The sequence below is a fragment of the Otolemur garnettii genome, unplaced genomic scaffold (assembly GCF_000181295.1).
Source record: "Otolemur garnettii isolate 467f Iridium unplaced genomic scaffold, OtoGar3 scaffold00047, whole genome shotgun sequence".
Lineage (NCBI taxonomy): Eukaryota > Metazoa > Chordata > Mammalia > Primates > Galagidae > Otolemur > Otolemur garnettii.
The window spans coordinates 10,263,530-10,279,170 of NW_003852442.1; the positions used below are offsets into that span (position 1 = coordinate 10,263,530).

Below are 15,641 nucleotides of genomic sequence, written 5' to 3' on the forward strand. Positions count from 1 at the left end.
TTTTTCCTGAGACAGAGTCTATGTCACCCTTGGTAGAGTGCTGTGCTGTCACAGTTCACAGCAACCTCAAACTCTCAGACTTAACTCTTGCCTCAGTCTCCCACGTAGCTAGGACTACAGGCAACCACCATAAAACCTGGCTATTTTTTGTTGTAGTTGTCATTGTTGTTTAGCTGGCCCAGGCTGGGTTTGAATCCACCAACCTCGGTGTATGTGGCCAGCGCTGTAACCACTGTGCTACAGGCACCAACCCAATTAGTGACTAATTTCTGAGACCAAATGTAAACTATACTAATAAAACCACTTCGGTTACCTTTAAATTAAAGAATAGAAAAGCTTAAAGAAAATCTCTGCAATAATAGTGGAGTAGCTAGTATCAGATTAACTCCAGCAGATAATAATTATAACTCTGAACAAAATTCTAAAAATAAAAAAAAATTATCTGAAGGCACTGGAGAGAGATAGACCAAAAATGTGGCAGAAACTCCCTTCTCCTCAGAGAGGGGAGTTGATCTCTAAACTAAGGTAACTACACTGAGTAATATTTGTATTTTAAAGGCTTTCCACTTGAGGCTTCTCTCTAATCAAAAGGTAGAAAATTCAAGTAGAAATCTATAGTCCAACTGTCTTATGAAGTCAGATAATGGAATTGGAAATCTCCAATACTAGCTAAAACTAAGAGGAGAAATCCCAGCAAGAAAGGAGTCAAAGAAATAACAGCTCTAATATAACTACAAATGCACAGAGGAGATCGTGAGGTTGTCAGTGAACAACAACAGCTAGAAGGCTGAAAAAAACTAAGCAAAACTTTTAGGAACCTCCCCCAAATAGAGGAGCAGTCTATTTGAGTCCAGCCAAGTAGCTGCTTATTAGGACAAAAATCAACACTTTTCTGAGTGACATAAAAGATTCCATAATGTATCATCTATGTTTGGTGGTTAAAAAAAAAATAGATACACAAGGGAATAGTAAATTGTAACCTACAGTTAAGAGGAAAAACCATTCAATAAAATCTGATCTTGATATGACCCAGAAGCTAAAATTAGTAGGAAAAAAGTTTAAAGCCACTATTATAAGCAGGTTAAAAATCTTAAACGAAAATATGATCATATGGAATAAACATATGGAGAATATCAGCAGAAAAAATAGAAACCATAAAAAGGAATCAAATGGAAATCATAGCACTGAAATATCTAAGATGAAAAATTCACCAGATAGAATTAATAGAATATTGAAGATGGCAGAAAAAAGATGAGTAAACTCATAATGGAGAGGGGCCTGCAACAGATTCTTCCCTAGTGCCTTTAGAATGAGACTAGACCTGCCATTCTCAGGAGTTCTGGCCTCTATAACTGTGAGATAATAAATTTCTATTGGTTAAACCACTCAGTTTGTGGTATTTTGTTATAGCAGCCTTGGGAAACTGGAACTAGACATGGTTGTCCACTGTCATCACTTCTAGGGAACACAGTGGTGAAAGTCCCAGCCAGAGCAATCAGGCAAGAGAAGGAAATCAGGGTACCCAAATGGAGAAAGAGATCACACTATCACTCTTTGCTGATAACATGGTCTTCTATCTAGAAATCCCCAAGGATTCTTCCAAGAGACTCCTGGAATTAATAAATAAATTCAGCAGAATCTCAAGTTACAGAATCAATGCACACAAAGCAGTACTATTTCTATACACCAACAGCAGTCAAGCTGAGAATTCAATCAAAGACTCAATATCTTTCACATAGCAACAAATAAAACATCTAGGAATATATTTAACCAAGGAGGTGAAAGACCCCCACAAGGAGAACTACAAATCACTGAGGAAGGAAAACACAGAGGATCTAAACAAATGGAAAAACATCATCCTCATAGATTGACAGAATCAACATACTATGCAGTGACTTCTCGATTCAATGCAATGCAATGCTTATTAAAATACCAATGTCATTTTTTGCAGATCTAGAAAAAATAATTCTGTGCTCTTATGTGGAACCAGAAAAGAGCCCAAATAGCCAAATCACTAGACATCACTTTACCAGACTTCAAGCTATACCACAGGCTATGCTACCAAAATAGCATGGTACTGGCACAAAACCAGAGAAATAAGACTGGTGGATCAGAACAGAGAATCCAGATATAAAATCATCCTCATATTGCCATCTGATGTTTGACAAACCAGACAACGTACACTGGGGGAAAGAATCCCCATTCAAATGGTGCTAGGAAAATTGGATTGCCATGTGGAGAAGACTAAAACAGGATCCTTACCTCTCACCATTCACAAAAATTAACTCAAAGACTAGACTAAAACCTAAGGCATGAAAATATAAGAATGCTAAAAGAAAATGTTAGGAAAATTCCTATAGATGCCTGCCTGGGCAAATAATTTATGAAGAAAATCCCCAAGCAATCACAGAATTAACAAAAATTAATACAGGAGACTTGATTAAACATCTTCACAGCCAAGAAAATAATAGAATAGATATCCTACAGAATGGGAAAAAATATTTGCATGCTACTCATCTGATAAAGTACTAACTGCGGAAATTAGGTTTGTAGTGTAGTTTAGGCCAGGCATTTCTGGAGGGCTTGCTGACCAGAATCCAAGTTCCTCAAACCCCTCAAGGCTAGCAGTAGCCTGGTGGTCTATACAGGATTTGTCTGGCACCTGGCAGGCACAGGGCTAGAATTCTGGGGGAGTTGTTGACCACAGTCCAAGATCCCATGACCCCATTTTTCCTGGGCTGCTGATGGCCCTATTACCTGGTGGCTGAGAGCAGAATGCCTAGCAACCAAAGATTACTATCGCCTGAGTCCTGCCCAGGCATAGATAGAAATTACGGAAGCAAGTTGGGCAAGCTTATCCCCAATTTGTAGTTTAAGATATAATCACATGGTGGTGCCTGCATGATTTTCCCTTCATTTCCTTTCTTGTGATTGTTAATGATTACTTGAGGCGCCTTGCTTTGAATAACTTGAATTGAATTTATGCATTATACTGTAAACTTGATTTATGATTTTTGATTGAATAAAGAGACCAAAGGGAGAATGGCCCAGTGCTGCATTTGCTGGCTGCACTTGAGATGCTCCTGGCTTAATGTATGCTTCTCACAGGCTCCCATCAGTTATTTCACCTGAGATAATTGAGTCCGAGGTTTTTTCTCCTGTCAACTGCCCTCAGTGCAGATCCAGGCCCCCACAACTAATAACCAGAATCTACAAATAACTCAAGTAAATCAGTAAGAAAAAAAATCAAACCACTTCTTTAAAAAGTGAGCAAAAGACATGAACAGATCTTTTCAAAAGAAGATAGACTAATGGCAAACAAACATGAAAAAACGCTCACCATTTCTAATTATCAGGGAAATGTAAATTAAAATTACAATGAGATACCACCTAACTCCAGTGAGAATGGCTTTTATCAAAAATCCCAAAACAGATGCTGATGTGGAGAGAGAGGAACACTTATACACTGTTGGTGGGACTGTAAACTAGTACAACCTAAACACTTCTCAGTTTATGTGCATAGAGTTTTCATAGTATTCAGAGATGATGTTTTGTATTTCTCTGGTATCTCCTTTTTAATCTCCAAGTTTATTAGGGTTCTGTTTTTGGTTAGTCTAGCAAGAGGTCAATTTCATTTATCATTTCAAAGAACCAGCTTTCTATTTCATTAATTTTCTGTACAATTCTTTTGTTGTCAATTTCATTTCTGTTCTGACCTTAGTTATTTCTTTTCTTCTCCTGGCTTTGGGATTGGTTTGCTTTTCTTCTTCTAATTTCTTGAGAGAATTCATTAGATTGTTGATTTCCAATCTTTTTGTTTTCTTGATAAGCATTTAAGGTTATGAATTTTCCTTTTAGCACTGCTTTGGTTGAATCTCAGAGATTTTGATAACTTGTTTCTCCTTTTTCATTTAGTTAAAAGAATCTTATGATTTCCATCTTAATTTCCTCTTTGACCCAATAATCACTCAGCAGCAAGTTAATTTCCACGACTTTGTGTAGAATTGAGTGTTTCTGTTGATTTCTAATTTTATTCCATTGTAGTCTGAGAAGATACATGGTACAATTTCTATTTTTTTGAATTTGAGACATTTTGTGGTCTAAGATGTGATTGATCTTGGCGAATGTTCATATGCTGAAGAAAAGAATGTATACTCAGTAATTCTGGGATAGAATGTTCTATAAATGTCTGTTAAGCCCATTTGCTCTAGAGTCACATTTAAGTTTTGTTTATTTCCTGCTTGACAGATCTGTCCAGTTCTGTCAGCGGGGTGTTGAAATCCCCAGCTATTGCAATGTTGTTGCTTATCACTTTGTTTAGATCTAGTAGAGTTTGCCTTATAATTCTGGGTGCACCTATGTTCAGTGCATAACTATTTAGAATTACATCTGAGTCTTTCTCCACTGGTTTTTTTTTTTTTTAATTTGTTTTTCAGAACAGAGTTTCTCTCTTTTTCCCAGGTTGGAGTGCAGTAGCATCCTCATAGCTCACTGAAACCTGGAACTAACTCCTGGGCTCAAGCAATCCTCCTGCCTCAGCCTCTCAAGTAGCTGGGAGTAGAGACATGTGCTGCCACACCTGGCTAGTTTTTCCTTATTTTTTTTGTAGAGACAGGGTTTCACTATTGCCCAGGCTGGGTTGAAGTGATCCTTCCACCTTAGCCCCCCATGTGCTTAAGATTACAAATGTCAGCCACTCCACTCAGCCCTGCCATTGTATTCTTATCACACATACACAGGGTGGCCATTTTTACTAAAAAATGTCTTTGATGAAGCAGTAAAAATTATTAATTTCATTAAGTATTGATCTTAGAGTACATGCCTTTAATTTTCTTGATGTAGAAATGGAAAGTGCTACATACATAAAGCCTTGCTATATACCAAAGTAGAATGTATGCTTCCAGGAAAAACAATTGTGCAATTTGAGTTGCACTCAAATTGTACATTTTTCATAGAACACTATTTTTACTTGAAAGAAAAACTACAGTTATTGAGACTTGAGTATTTGGCAGATTTGAGTACTCAAAAATGAATAAAGTGAGCTGTCATTTCAAGGAAAACAACTGTCAGTGTTTTTTGTCATGATAAAATTTGCCCACTCAAGTGAAAATTAGAATTTTAGGAAATTTGTATTCACCACGCTGAGCTTGACAGATTTTTTTATGAGATCAGTGGTGATGTTTTAAAACATGATTTTTTTGGATACGGTATAATCAATTGTGTCAACATTTGCAAGATCTTCATGACTCAGGGAACCAACATTTTCCAAATGACAAATTCATGGTGTTAAAAAAAATCACATATGGGCAAATAATCCATTAAAGTACAAGAAAGACCAATGAATTTTAATGTATATAGCACAAAAAGTTATTATTATCGCTTAAGATTTTTCATTGGAACCAACTTTTAAGAAACTATCACCTGTCAAGCTTGTATGTAGCATTAAAAAAATCCATAATTATCTAAAAAGATTATTAAACTACTTCTCCCTTTTCCAATTACACATTTATAAGAGCCAACATTTTCTTAAGCACTTTAACCAAAGCAATGTATTGTAACATATTGACTAGAATCAGATGAGAATCCAGCTATTATAAAAGACATAAAAATAATTTGCAAAAATGTAAACAATGCTGCATTTCTCACTAAATTTTGGGTTAAGAGATACTTTTTCATAACAATGTTATTTATAACATGTTATCGTTATTTTTTAAAACTTGTTTTTCTCTTTTAATTCCTAATACAATATTATCAATATATGTAACTTCCTTAAACAATAGGTCTTTGGGCTCCTCAATAATTCTTGACAGAGTAAATTTTGAGCCCCCAAAGTTTGAGACCACTGCACTAGAGACACTGCCATTAAAGTAAGGGCACTATTAGCTCTGGAAAATATACATGATGAAACTGGCATATACTGAAGAGAAGCTATCAATGATTGTTGATTGCACTTAGAAAAAAGACAGGGATTAGGGCAGCGCCTGCGGCTCAAAGGAGTAGGGTGCTGGCCCCATATGCCAGAGGTGGCAGGTTCAAACCTAGGCCCAGCCAAAAACTAAAAAAAAAAAAAAAAGACAGGGATCAGCATGAAGGAGCCCTTCTCCTAACTAACCAAGCCAAAATTGAGTAACTTGAACATCAAGTGAGAACAAATGGTTGTAACTGATTAAAATACATCAAATATGTAACCATCCATGAGTTCCTAAAAAGTTTTAAAACAACCAAATAAAAAAAATCTCATTGTCACCTTTTGAGATTACTAAGATAATCTAACTTATTTTGATAAAAATTGATAAAGGGCTTACAAAAAATATGTACTTGTCCAGCTTTTCCTGAACTATTCAGAAAAAATGTCAAATAGTTGGTGACTTCAAGCACATCATAATACAGAAGAAGTATGGTTAAATACTACATTGCAACCCCTCATAGAGCAAGTATGGCTAATAAACCTATTAAGTGAAAAATTGATAGATAACTTAATAATTGGATCAGACTGACAACATCTAAACTGATTAACCTAAATGTCACTGATACACTAGCCATTTTGTGCTTCCTGGAGTGATAAAAAGTACACAACACCATTTGCCAAAAGTAATCAATCCTCTAGGTCTACCTACCAATTCACAGTAAATCTGGGGCATAGAGAAACAAACAAACAAACGAACAAAATCACAAGTAAACAATCAGCCAAATTCAGAATATAAAAAAGGCTACAGGACTTCAGCAGTTAAATGGCATAGTAAAAAAGTTGTAGGGGCAAGGACATGGGGAGAGGGAATTAAGGGAGATTTAAGAGACATACTAAATAAACAAAATGTATAAACCTTATTGGGATCCTTATTTGAGACATGAAATTTTGAACCTAGACTGGGTGTTGCACAATAATGAGTCATTTTTTTAGGTATGACAAAAGTGCTTATCTATTAAGAGATATATGTAGGTATGTATTTCATGAATTTTAAATGCTCAAAGAAAAAAAAAGTGTAGGAGGAGGATAAAACAAGTTCAAAATCCTGTTATGGTAGCTGGGTGAAGAGTCATAGGAGTGTTGTGATGTCATTTTAATTTTGTGTATATTTGAAAGTTTTCTATAATAAAAAAAACAGTCAACTAGCACTCTGTAGACATCTGTATTGATGACATGGCATACAAAGTAAGTACAGTAGAACCTTTGTAAGTTGAATACCCATAAACGGGTCAACTCCATTTGGGGATAGGTCGCCTCCATATGTTGACCAATTTGTGGGTGGTCAATTTATAGAGGTTCTGCTGTATGTGTGATATGTTTGAAGAGTCTATAATCTTGGCAAGAAAATCAAAGACTGAAAAAACAGAATTAACAACGCAGTATCACTTAAAATACTGCTCAAATGAATGATGCAAGCAGCAAGTGTAATGGTTCCAGAAAGAGATTAGTACTACTAGAATTATCAAATAGTTGCAGGAATGATGTTTACCCTAATAAAAAATAAATCCACTAGAAAATATTTATGCTTGTTTTAATATTCTCAGCTAGTCTATTACACAGACTGATTTTTCAATCCTGGGATTCACTGGAAACAGAACAGAAACACTTTAACAGGATAAGACAGTAAAAGCACAACTGTGTTGCCAAGGAAAGTAATTTGGTGTTGAAGCATAATCTTAACTAGCTACAGATGCAGAAACACATAAAATATAGGTTTATTCACAAAAATCTGTATAATCTTTTTTTAATAAAAATATTTTTGCAACATACTGGACACAAATAGTTCAGAGAGAAAGAACAATCTCTACAAATGTTTTCCTTAAATCACAATCAAAATTGAAGCCATTATTTAAAAACATGTCTCCAATAGTAATATTAAATGCCCAACAATAAGTTCAACTGATGTGCTGCACTTGGTATAAATGAACACAGAATGATTACACCTAGTTGACTAAGACACTCTGAAAAGACACAAACATCAAGAGCTCAAGAAAATTAGAGAAACATCAAGGGTACAACTTGTAAACGAGTCTGCAACCTATATGTGAACATAATCAGATACAACTTTTAAGTAAAATTTTCAGGTGAGTGAAACTAAATGCTACTTTATGTTTATTGACAGATAATCTTTGTCTTTTCACTAATAGAGACCAGCAGGCACTTTCATGTATCTGTGTCATAAAGCTTCACCTCCTGCCAAATCATTCCAATATAAACTTTCACTTACTCCAAAAGAAGTTATCTTCATTTTCTGTATTAGCCAACAATAAGGAAAAGTTATTGTTATCTAAAGATATTAAATAACAAGAGAGTGGGAGAACTCATTCAAAAATTACAATTTTATGTAAACAAAAGAATGCATTGAGGTTGAAAATAAGCAGCAACATCTTACCATATATACATTTTTAATTATACATCCTAAAACGTACTTACATACTATGAGTTATGATATGTAGTATCAAGCTTTGTGTTTACTTGCTACTTGGTTGATCAGGCCAACACCAAAAAAAGGTTTAAATTTTAATCAATGAATTTAAATATGAATTCATTTTAATTTCAATATTGAATTTGAAATACGAAATATTCGTCTTTCATTTTAATATTGAGATTTATTTTATAGTTATGCTCCTAAGATCAGCCTGAAAGGATTTATTCAATTTTTAAAAAGGGGAGGTTGACTATTATCAAATTTTCAGCCAGGACTTAGAAACCTATACCATCTAGATACAATAATTTGTCATCATTTTAAATAGGATATTATTTACATTAAGTCTACATTTTGTTCAAATTATATTAAATGAATGAAACTTAAAGTCTGTTTTAGTGTATTAATGTCTTGAATTTTTTTAGAACACAAAGATAACAGACCACCTTTTAAGCTTTGCTGAAAATCTTTAAAAGCATGTATTGTTTGTATAAAAATAATCATCATTTATGGTTTAAAGCAATTTAAAAAACTGAAACAAAACTGGAAATGTCCTACTTCTTACTTTCATCTTATAAAGCAAATATACCATCAGTGTTGCTCTTATTTTAAACCAATGAAGACTATTTTAATATGGAAACTGAGATTTTGTTTGGATTTATAATCAACATTTTCCTTTCCAGAAATGTGAGGGATTAACTGACTTGCTATATCACAGCACTGTAACTAATTCAAAATACACACCTAATGATCTTATCCAGAAATGAAAGCTAAGGTTTGGCTGAGCACAGTGCCTCATGCCTATAATCCTAAAAATTTGGGAACCCAGGAGTTCACAATCAGCCTGAGCAAGAGCTAGACCCCATCTATACAAAAATTTAGGAAAATGAGCTGGCTGTGGTGGAACATGCTGGTAGTCCCAGCTACTTGGGAGACTAAGGCAAGAGGATTGCTTGAGCTCCAAATTTGAAGGTTGCAGTGAATAGTTATGATGCCTCTGCACTCTAACCCAAACAACAGAGTAGGACTCTGTCTCAAAAAAAAGAGTAGGTGTGTTTAAATATTTATAAAGACCTGATAGTCTCACTAAAGACACTAAAGATAAATAACAAATGCATGAATAACACGTTTCTTTCATCTCTTCTAATATTTTAACCTTGCTTTTTCCATTACAATATCTTTGGAATAGAAAAAAAAAAAAACATAAATCTCTTTTTTTTCCATAAATCTCTTTAAACAAAAAATAAATTTTAAAAAAGTCAAGTCCACAAATTTGGATCTTAAATTTCTTTCAAAAAAGATGTTTTCAATAGACTTAAATACTTAAACATTACAACAAAAGCCCCCAGTAAAACACAAAACTGACTTTTTCCTTTGGGAGAACAAAAATTAATACTGAAGAAAATAAATTTGTAAGACTTCTTTCTCAGCTAAGTTTTTAGTAAATACATTTGTGAAGTTAACTCTTCTGGCTGTTAAAAACTTCAAAAAGCATGAGAATTAAAAATCTCAAAACCTGTAGGGAAAAAATATTTTTAAAAACAGTAACTACCTCGATAAAAGATACAAACCATCTCTCACCTCTTTCTGTCCTCTCCTTTTTCATCTTTTGAGACAGTACTTTGTCCTCTCTCAAAGAGAAATTCCTACACATTATTGGTCCCTGTCACTATATGTAGCTCAAGTCCTACTTCATGTCGAAAGCAACGTGAATCTAATAAATCAGATGAGTAGCAAAAAGCCACGTTAAAAATCAAAACATATTCTAGTATGCGATATAATCCAGTGTTATATATCCAATACAGATAAGTGTTCAAAAACTAAACATCCAATACTTACTTGAGGGGCTCAAAAGAAAATTTAAATATTAGAATTTGGACTTAGGCTTTCATTCTGATCGGGTAAGTAACACAAGTAAAAATGAATGGCTTTATTATACTGAACCATGCCTACCAAGGCAAAAAGACCACTAAAAGCAAAATGGTGTTCCAGGAGTGGTTTTTTCTCTCTTGTTAACCAATTTTCTATCATACTTCCATCATCATACACCTGGAATAGCTTTCATACAGTCACCAGTAGGAAATCATATTTCTTTCGAAAATCTACTTTCAGGCCTCCACACACTCCCCTCTCTACTCTCCTTAAGTACTTAATTTCTTTCCTGAAGTAGGTCTTCCATAAATATTACAACATTAAGGACTAAATTTTAATGAATGCAAATCAGAGGAAATGAAAGGGCATTAACTCTCATTCAAACCTTCCTTTAAAAAAAGGTCTGTTTCCAAGTTAAATTTTTAACTTCCCCCATGATTCTCTTTAAAAAAGAGAGTTGAACACAAAAATCTCTCTGCTAATGACTTTATTCATGAAACTATAATGGAACCCAAAATAGCAAAGAACATGAAAATTTTTCAGATTAATATTTATCAACTGAATACATCAGAGAATTTATCTATTATTTATATAACTAACAAAAATGCCTAAAATGCACAAGTGAGAATGTAAGTATCCTACACTTGGTGGAATTTCAAGGTAATGAAGATTCACCTAATAGAGTTCCCAGAAAAATTCATTACACTATTAACTACATATAAAAGAAATCAACGTAACTGGTAAGATAACCATTTCGTGACTAACCTTTTAGTAAAGTGCTATTTTCATACTGAAAAAGAAATTAGTAAAGTTTAAAAATTTTTAAATGCTGAGCCATCATTCCAAAAGTATTAGGATTTCTCTTTAGCATTATGTTCATCACATTCACGTCTCCAATATGAGACAATAAACACTATTTTAAAGTCTAAAAAAATCTTTCCATTCACAAATTTCCTGGAAGTTAAAAATCATACCATTGCTAAATGAAATTTTTCACGATATGAGATTATATTAGACACAACAGTTTTTCATGGTTTTAAACATGATCTTTGGCTTAAAGCTGTCATCTTTTTCAGTCAGATGGTTGTGGTTAGTAAAAGATTCATACAACAGAGCACTAGTTTCATCTTGAGCCATAAAATTGGGTCAATTGCATAAGGGCAATGAATGGCACGTATCAAGAATCTAGCAAGATGAATTCCCTGAAATCCATAAATGACAGTTTAAGTGTTAAAACATACCAGTGTTACTGAGGAGTGGCTCATCCCCTTTCATCAATGACCTCTATCAATTCATCAATACCATTAGCCACTGAGAAGAAATTAGCTAGAAAAACTACCTGAATGAAGGCACACAGGTGCAAATCTTAAGCAGATAAATAAGACCATCTAAGCTGCATGTGTAACATGGGTGATCGACACCAAGCGCGCACACACATCTCATATTCAGAAGTTGAATACCATCACTGCATAGATTCTACCACTTGGATGAACTCTATGCTATGGATGTATACATCCCAGAGATCAGAATCTGTTGGTTTTCCAGAATTAATGAGACTGTGAATGATGTAAAAATACTAGATAAACAATAAGTTATGAAGCTGAATCTCAGAAAGGACATGTTTAACTTCATAACTGAAGGCTGCTGATGATTTCTTCTCTCTCTACTTGAATAATCAAATGCAAATGCCTTTTAGCAATGGCAGCATTCAAATCCCACAAAAAATCAAGGAATGCCCCCTTAAGGAGCACTTCCATTGGCACAAATTGTAAAACCTGCTGGGACGCCTCAGAGTTAAGCAAAGTGCTCAACAGTTCATTCACATTCTGCAGATACTGGAAAACTGGATTTGGAAGGTCCTTATAACCCACACATAGCAGGATTGCACAGGTCCTCAGGGGCTCAGAGGATGTGGGACAAGAAAATGTGATGAATCTAAAACAACTGTGGAGTACAAAGATCAAACCAGCCATAAATCTTGTAAAGCAAGAAAGTATAGGCAAAATCAGAACGTCTCCTGTCTGAAGCTGTTGCAATGAATGTAGAAGGCAGTCCAAAAATAAATGCTGGTAAGTTAGGTCTCCATCATGAAGCAATGAACAGCTAAAAGTCACGAGTTCAGCTGATTCCACAAGTTGCACTTCCAAGGGTATATGCATTTTGATATCATAGAAAGTTGGCAAACCCACAAGCAGGCACTTTATTTGGTTGCTGGGTTCTACACTCTGTTCATCTTGTAGGCACTTGATAAAGCTAAACAAGTCAGAAAACATCAGTTCTTTAGAGAAAACATGACAAGAACAATAATATTGTTGTTTTGGCCTCAACTTGGAATCTGAATTCAAAGCTCCTCCTAATGACTTTTCAATTACTTCATTAAGAGTCTTTAAAATTTCACCATCACAGAAGGGGGAACATTTTACCTTTGGCAGTTTCTTTCCTTCTAAAATATGCCATAAGTGACACTCAAGATTGGAAGCTGTCCCTTCTAAAAGATAACTTTGCCCAGGATGATATACACCATGATCTTCTGCCCAAACATTGAAGTATCCTTGGGCTACCTTATCTTTCCATGGAAGGGTTTCCAGCATCTTTCTTTCATTATAGGTTTTAAAATATCTGTTCCTCTGCCCAAGCCATTTAGTATTTGTACTACAACCAATAGTTGACTTTTTTACTAGCCAATTATTTCTGGAAAGAGGTTTCAGTTGGAATTTTTGCATGAAATATTGTACAGCACAGTCCCTTAAATTATTCAGCTTTGTTTGTTCCTCTTTTTCCATGTACTCAAACAGACGAATGTTCTCAGAAATAGTGTCTAGCTGGTATTTATGGAAGAATGCACAGCATTCTTCATGTCTTTTAAGAAAAGATTCAGGAATCACATGATGGGGAAAGAGGGCTTTCCTGGTCATTTCAGTCCCAAAATTCAGCACCATTTTAGATAACAGAGGATAGACGGCCTCTCTTCCCTTATAGCGAAGACATACCACATAGACTTCTGAGTTTCCTGCCTTGCTAGTAGCAGGTTTGAAAACATGGACTTGGTCAAAGGAACAGTTTAGCAGGTACATCAGGTTTATGGAACAATGTTCAAACAAAGTAAACATCTTCAGAACAAAAGAGCCACCATTTCCAAGAGTGGTCAGAGCAGTGACAACTTCACAGTAATGTAAAGAAGAGACTAAAGCTTCTTGTTCACCTGGGTTTCCTTGGCAATCAAAACTCCCATCTGCAGTGACCAAGTGAATAGTAGCGATGCTGCTTATGAAATTCTGAAGTCCAGTCAGGTATTTTAGGGTCATAATATCACCAGTGTTATCTGGACCAAAGTACCACCAATGCAAGGTATTTGCAATAAGCCGGTCATCCATGATCATCATAAGATTGTCATTTGCTTCATGGTAGGGATTCAGAGTATTAGCCACCCAACTCCAATCACAAGGGAACCTATGGGATTTTAAGTAGTGATTGAGACTAGCTATAAAAGCTCCAGGAGCTTCACAAAGGTGTAGAGAATTCAGTTTTCCATTCTGAAAAGCTTCCTCTGGAATAACTGGAAAGCTACACAAAATCTCATGGAACTTACACCAAGCTTGAGTACAAAGTTCTGCATTGACAGATTTTCTAACATGAGAAATGATTTTTCCTGCTTTATTGGTGAAAGCAGTGTGCTCATGCCATTCGTCCAATTTCTTATCATTCAGTAGGTTTTTTACTTCATTTAGAGAGTTCTTCAAATCAAGAAAGGCATTAAATTCTGTGTGGTCACAGCTGAAAATCTCACTGGGATCTGGTAACTGCCACTCATTATCAAGTGGCTTGCCATAAGAAAAATTCTTGGCAAAGAGTTCAAAAATGTCAGCAAGAACATCTGAGCTGAATGTCTCAAGACTTGCTAGCTGCTGAACTGGTGGCTTTCTGCACTTACTCATTTTCAAATCAAATTAAAATCTAGAAAAAGAAAATACATAATTAAATGAATCCAATTTATTAGTGAGTGAAATCACATCAGCAGTGAATCTGATCACACTCGACAAACTCCATAAAATGAGAAAGCTAATGTCAGCACATTGTTACATAACAGGGTGATTTGGAGTAATCAAAGAGTAAAGCCTTTGATGTCCAACAGATCTGAGTTCAAATTCCAGCTCAGCTACTTACAGCTTCATAAATCATCCTAGATAAATTATGTCTCTGGAATTCAGTTTCTTCCCATTAAAAAGTCTGGAATATAATTTTTTTTAAGAAGAAAACAATATAAAGCACCTATATCAAAGAATAAGCATCAGTGAGTGAAAGCTCTTGTTATCTTAGTAACCCATCTTGCTCTTCTCCAAAGTTCTCCGCTACCTACAGCTGCGACAATACCCTCATGGCCTCCAACAAATATACCTTCAGGGATTCATCCCTGGATATGACCTTTGTTCAAGCTCCAATAAGTGATTTTTAACTTTTGGGTTCTCTCCATATCTCATCTCCTTCCAGGAGAAGATCATGCAATGAACCCAGTACTGGTCCTGCCACCAGCCACTTACCCCTCTATTAGGATTGTTGAGTACATCTTCTGTCCAAATTTCATTCTCTAAGACATGCACTTTGGTGGGAACAATCACCTACATAGGTCACCAACTAATTTTCATCATCATATAATTTGTAAACTTGAGAGGTTAGCCTCCTCTTGCTTGATGCTAAAACTGACACATAGTTCATGCTAGCATGCCTCTAATCTACAGATTCCTGCCTTTTATATAATTGCTCAAACAGCTCCACACTTATCATTATATCACTACTCATCACTATAAAGTATGATTATTTCTTCTTGCTATTAAAACTGCTCAACACACTTTGATAGCAGAATTTGAAACTGAAGAAATATCGTTTTTGAATATACAAATTACAAATAGTCACTCTACATTCTGTATACTAACACTGACAAAGAAACCAGTAACATCTGTCTCTTGGAGATGAAAAAAGATATGAGAAAGCTGCATGACTTGAATGACATGATGTTGGAAAATTCATGAATTCCAGCAGATAAGTGCATGAGTGTTATGTGGTACCTATTAGTGTAATATTAATCAACAGGTGTTTTAGTTCATGAACTCTGCACTTATTTAGTATATACAATGAATTCTACAGTGGTTTTCGAAAAAGAAAAAATCTAGGCTGATTGTGATGGTGTATGCTTATAATCTTAGCACTCTGGGAGGACAAGAGGTGAAGATCACTTGAGGCCAATAGTCTGAGACCAGCGTGGGTCTCAGCTGAGACATGTATCCTGGCACGCACCTGTAGTCCCAGCTACTCAGGAGGCTGAGGCAGGAGAATAGCTTGAGCCCAGAGTTTGAGGCTGCAGTGAGCTATGATCCCACC

General features: G+C 35.2%; 1 protein-coding gene across 1 annotated transcript; it reads right to left on the reverse strand.

Annotated features, from left to right (window-relative positions):
• Positions 1 to 9,776: 9,776 nt before the first annotated feature.
• Positions 9,777 to 15,589, reverse strand: CMTR2 (cap methyltransferase 2). The gene is made up of 2 exons (XM_003791378.3): positions 15,558 to 15,589; positions 9,777 to 14,219 (listed from the first exon to the last, which is right to left on the reverse strand). The coding sequence occupies exon 2, from the start codon at positions 14,198 to 14,200 to the stop codon at positions 11,894 to 11,896; it is 2,307 nt and encodes a 768-aa protein (XP_003791426.1). The 5' UTR covers positions 14,201 to 14,219; positions 15,558 to 15,589; the 3' UTR covers positions 9,777 to 11,893.
• Between the last annotated feature and the right edge of the window lie 52 nt (positions 15,590 to 15,641).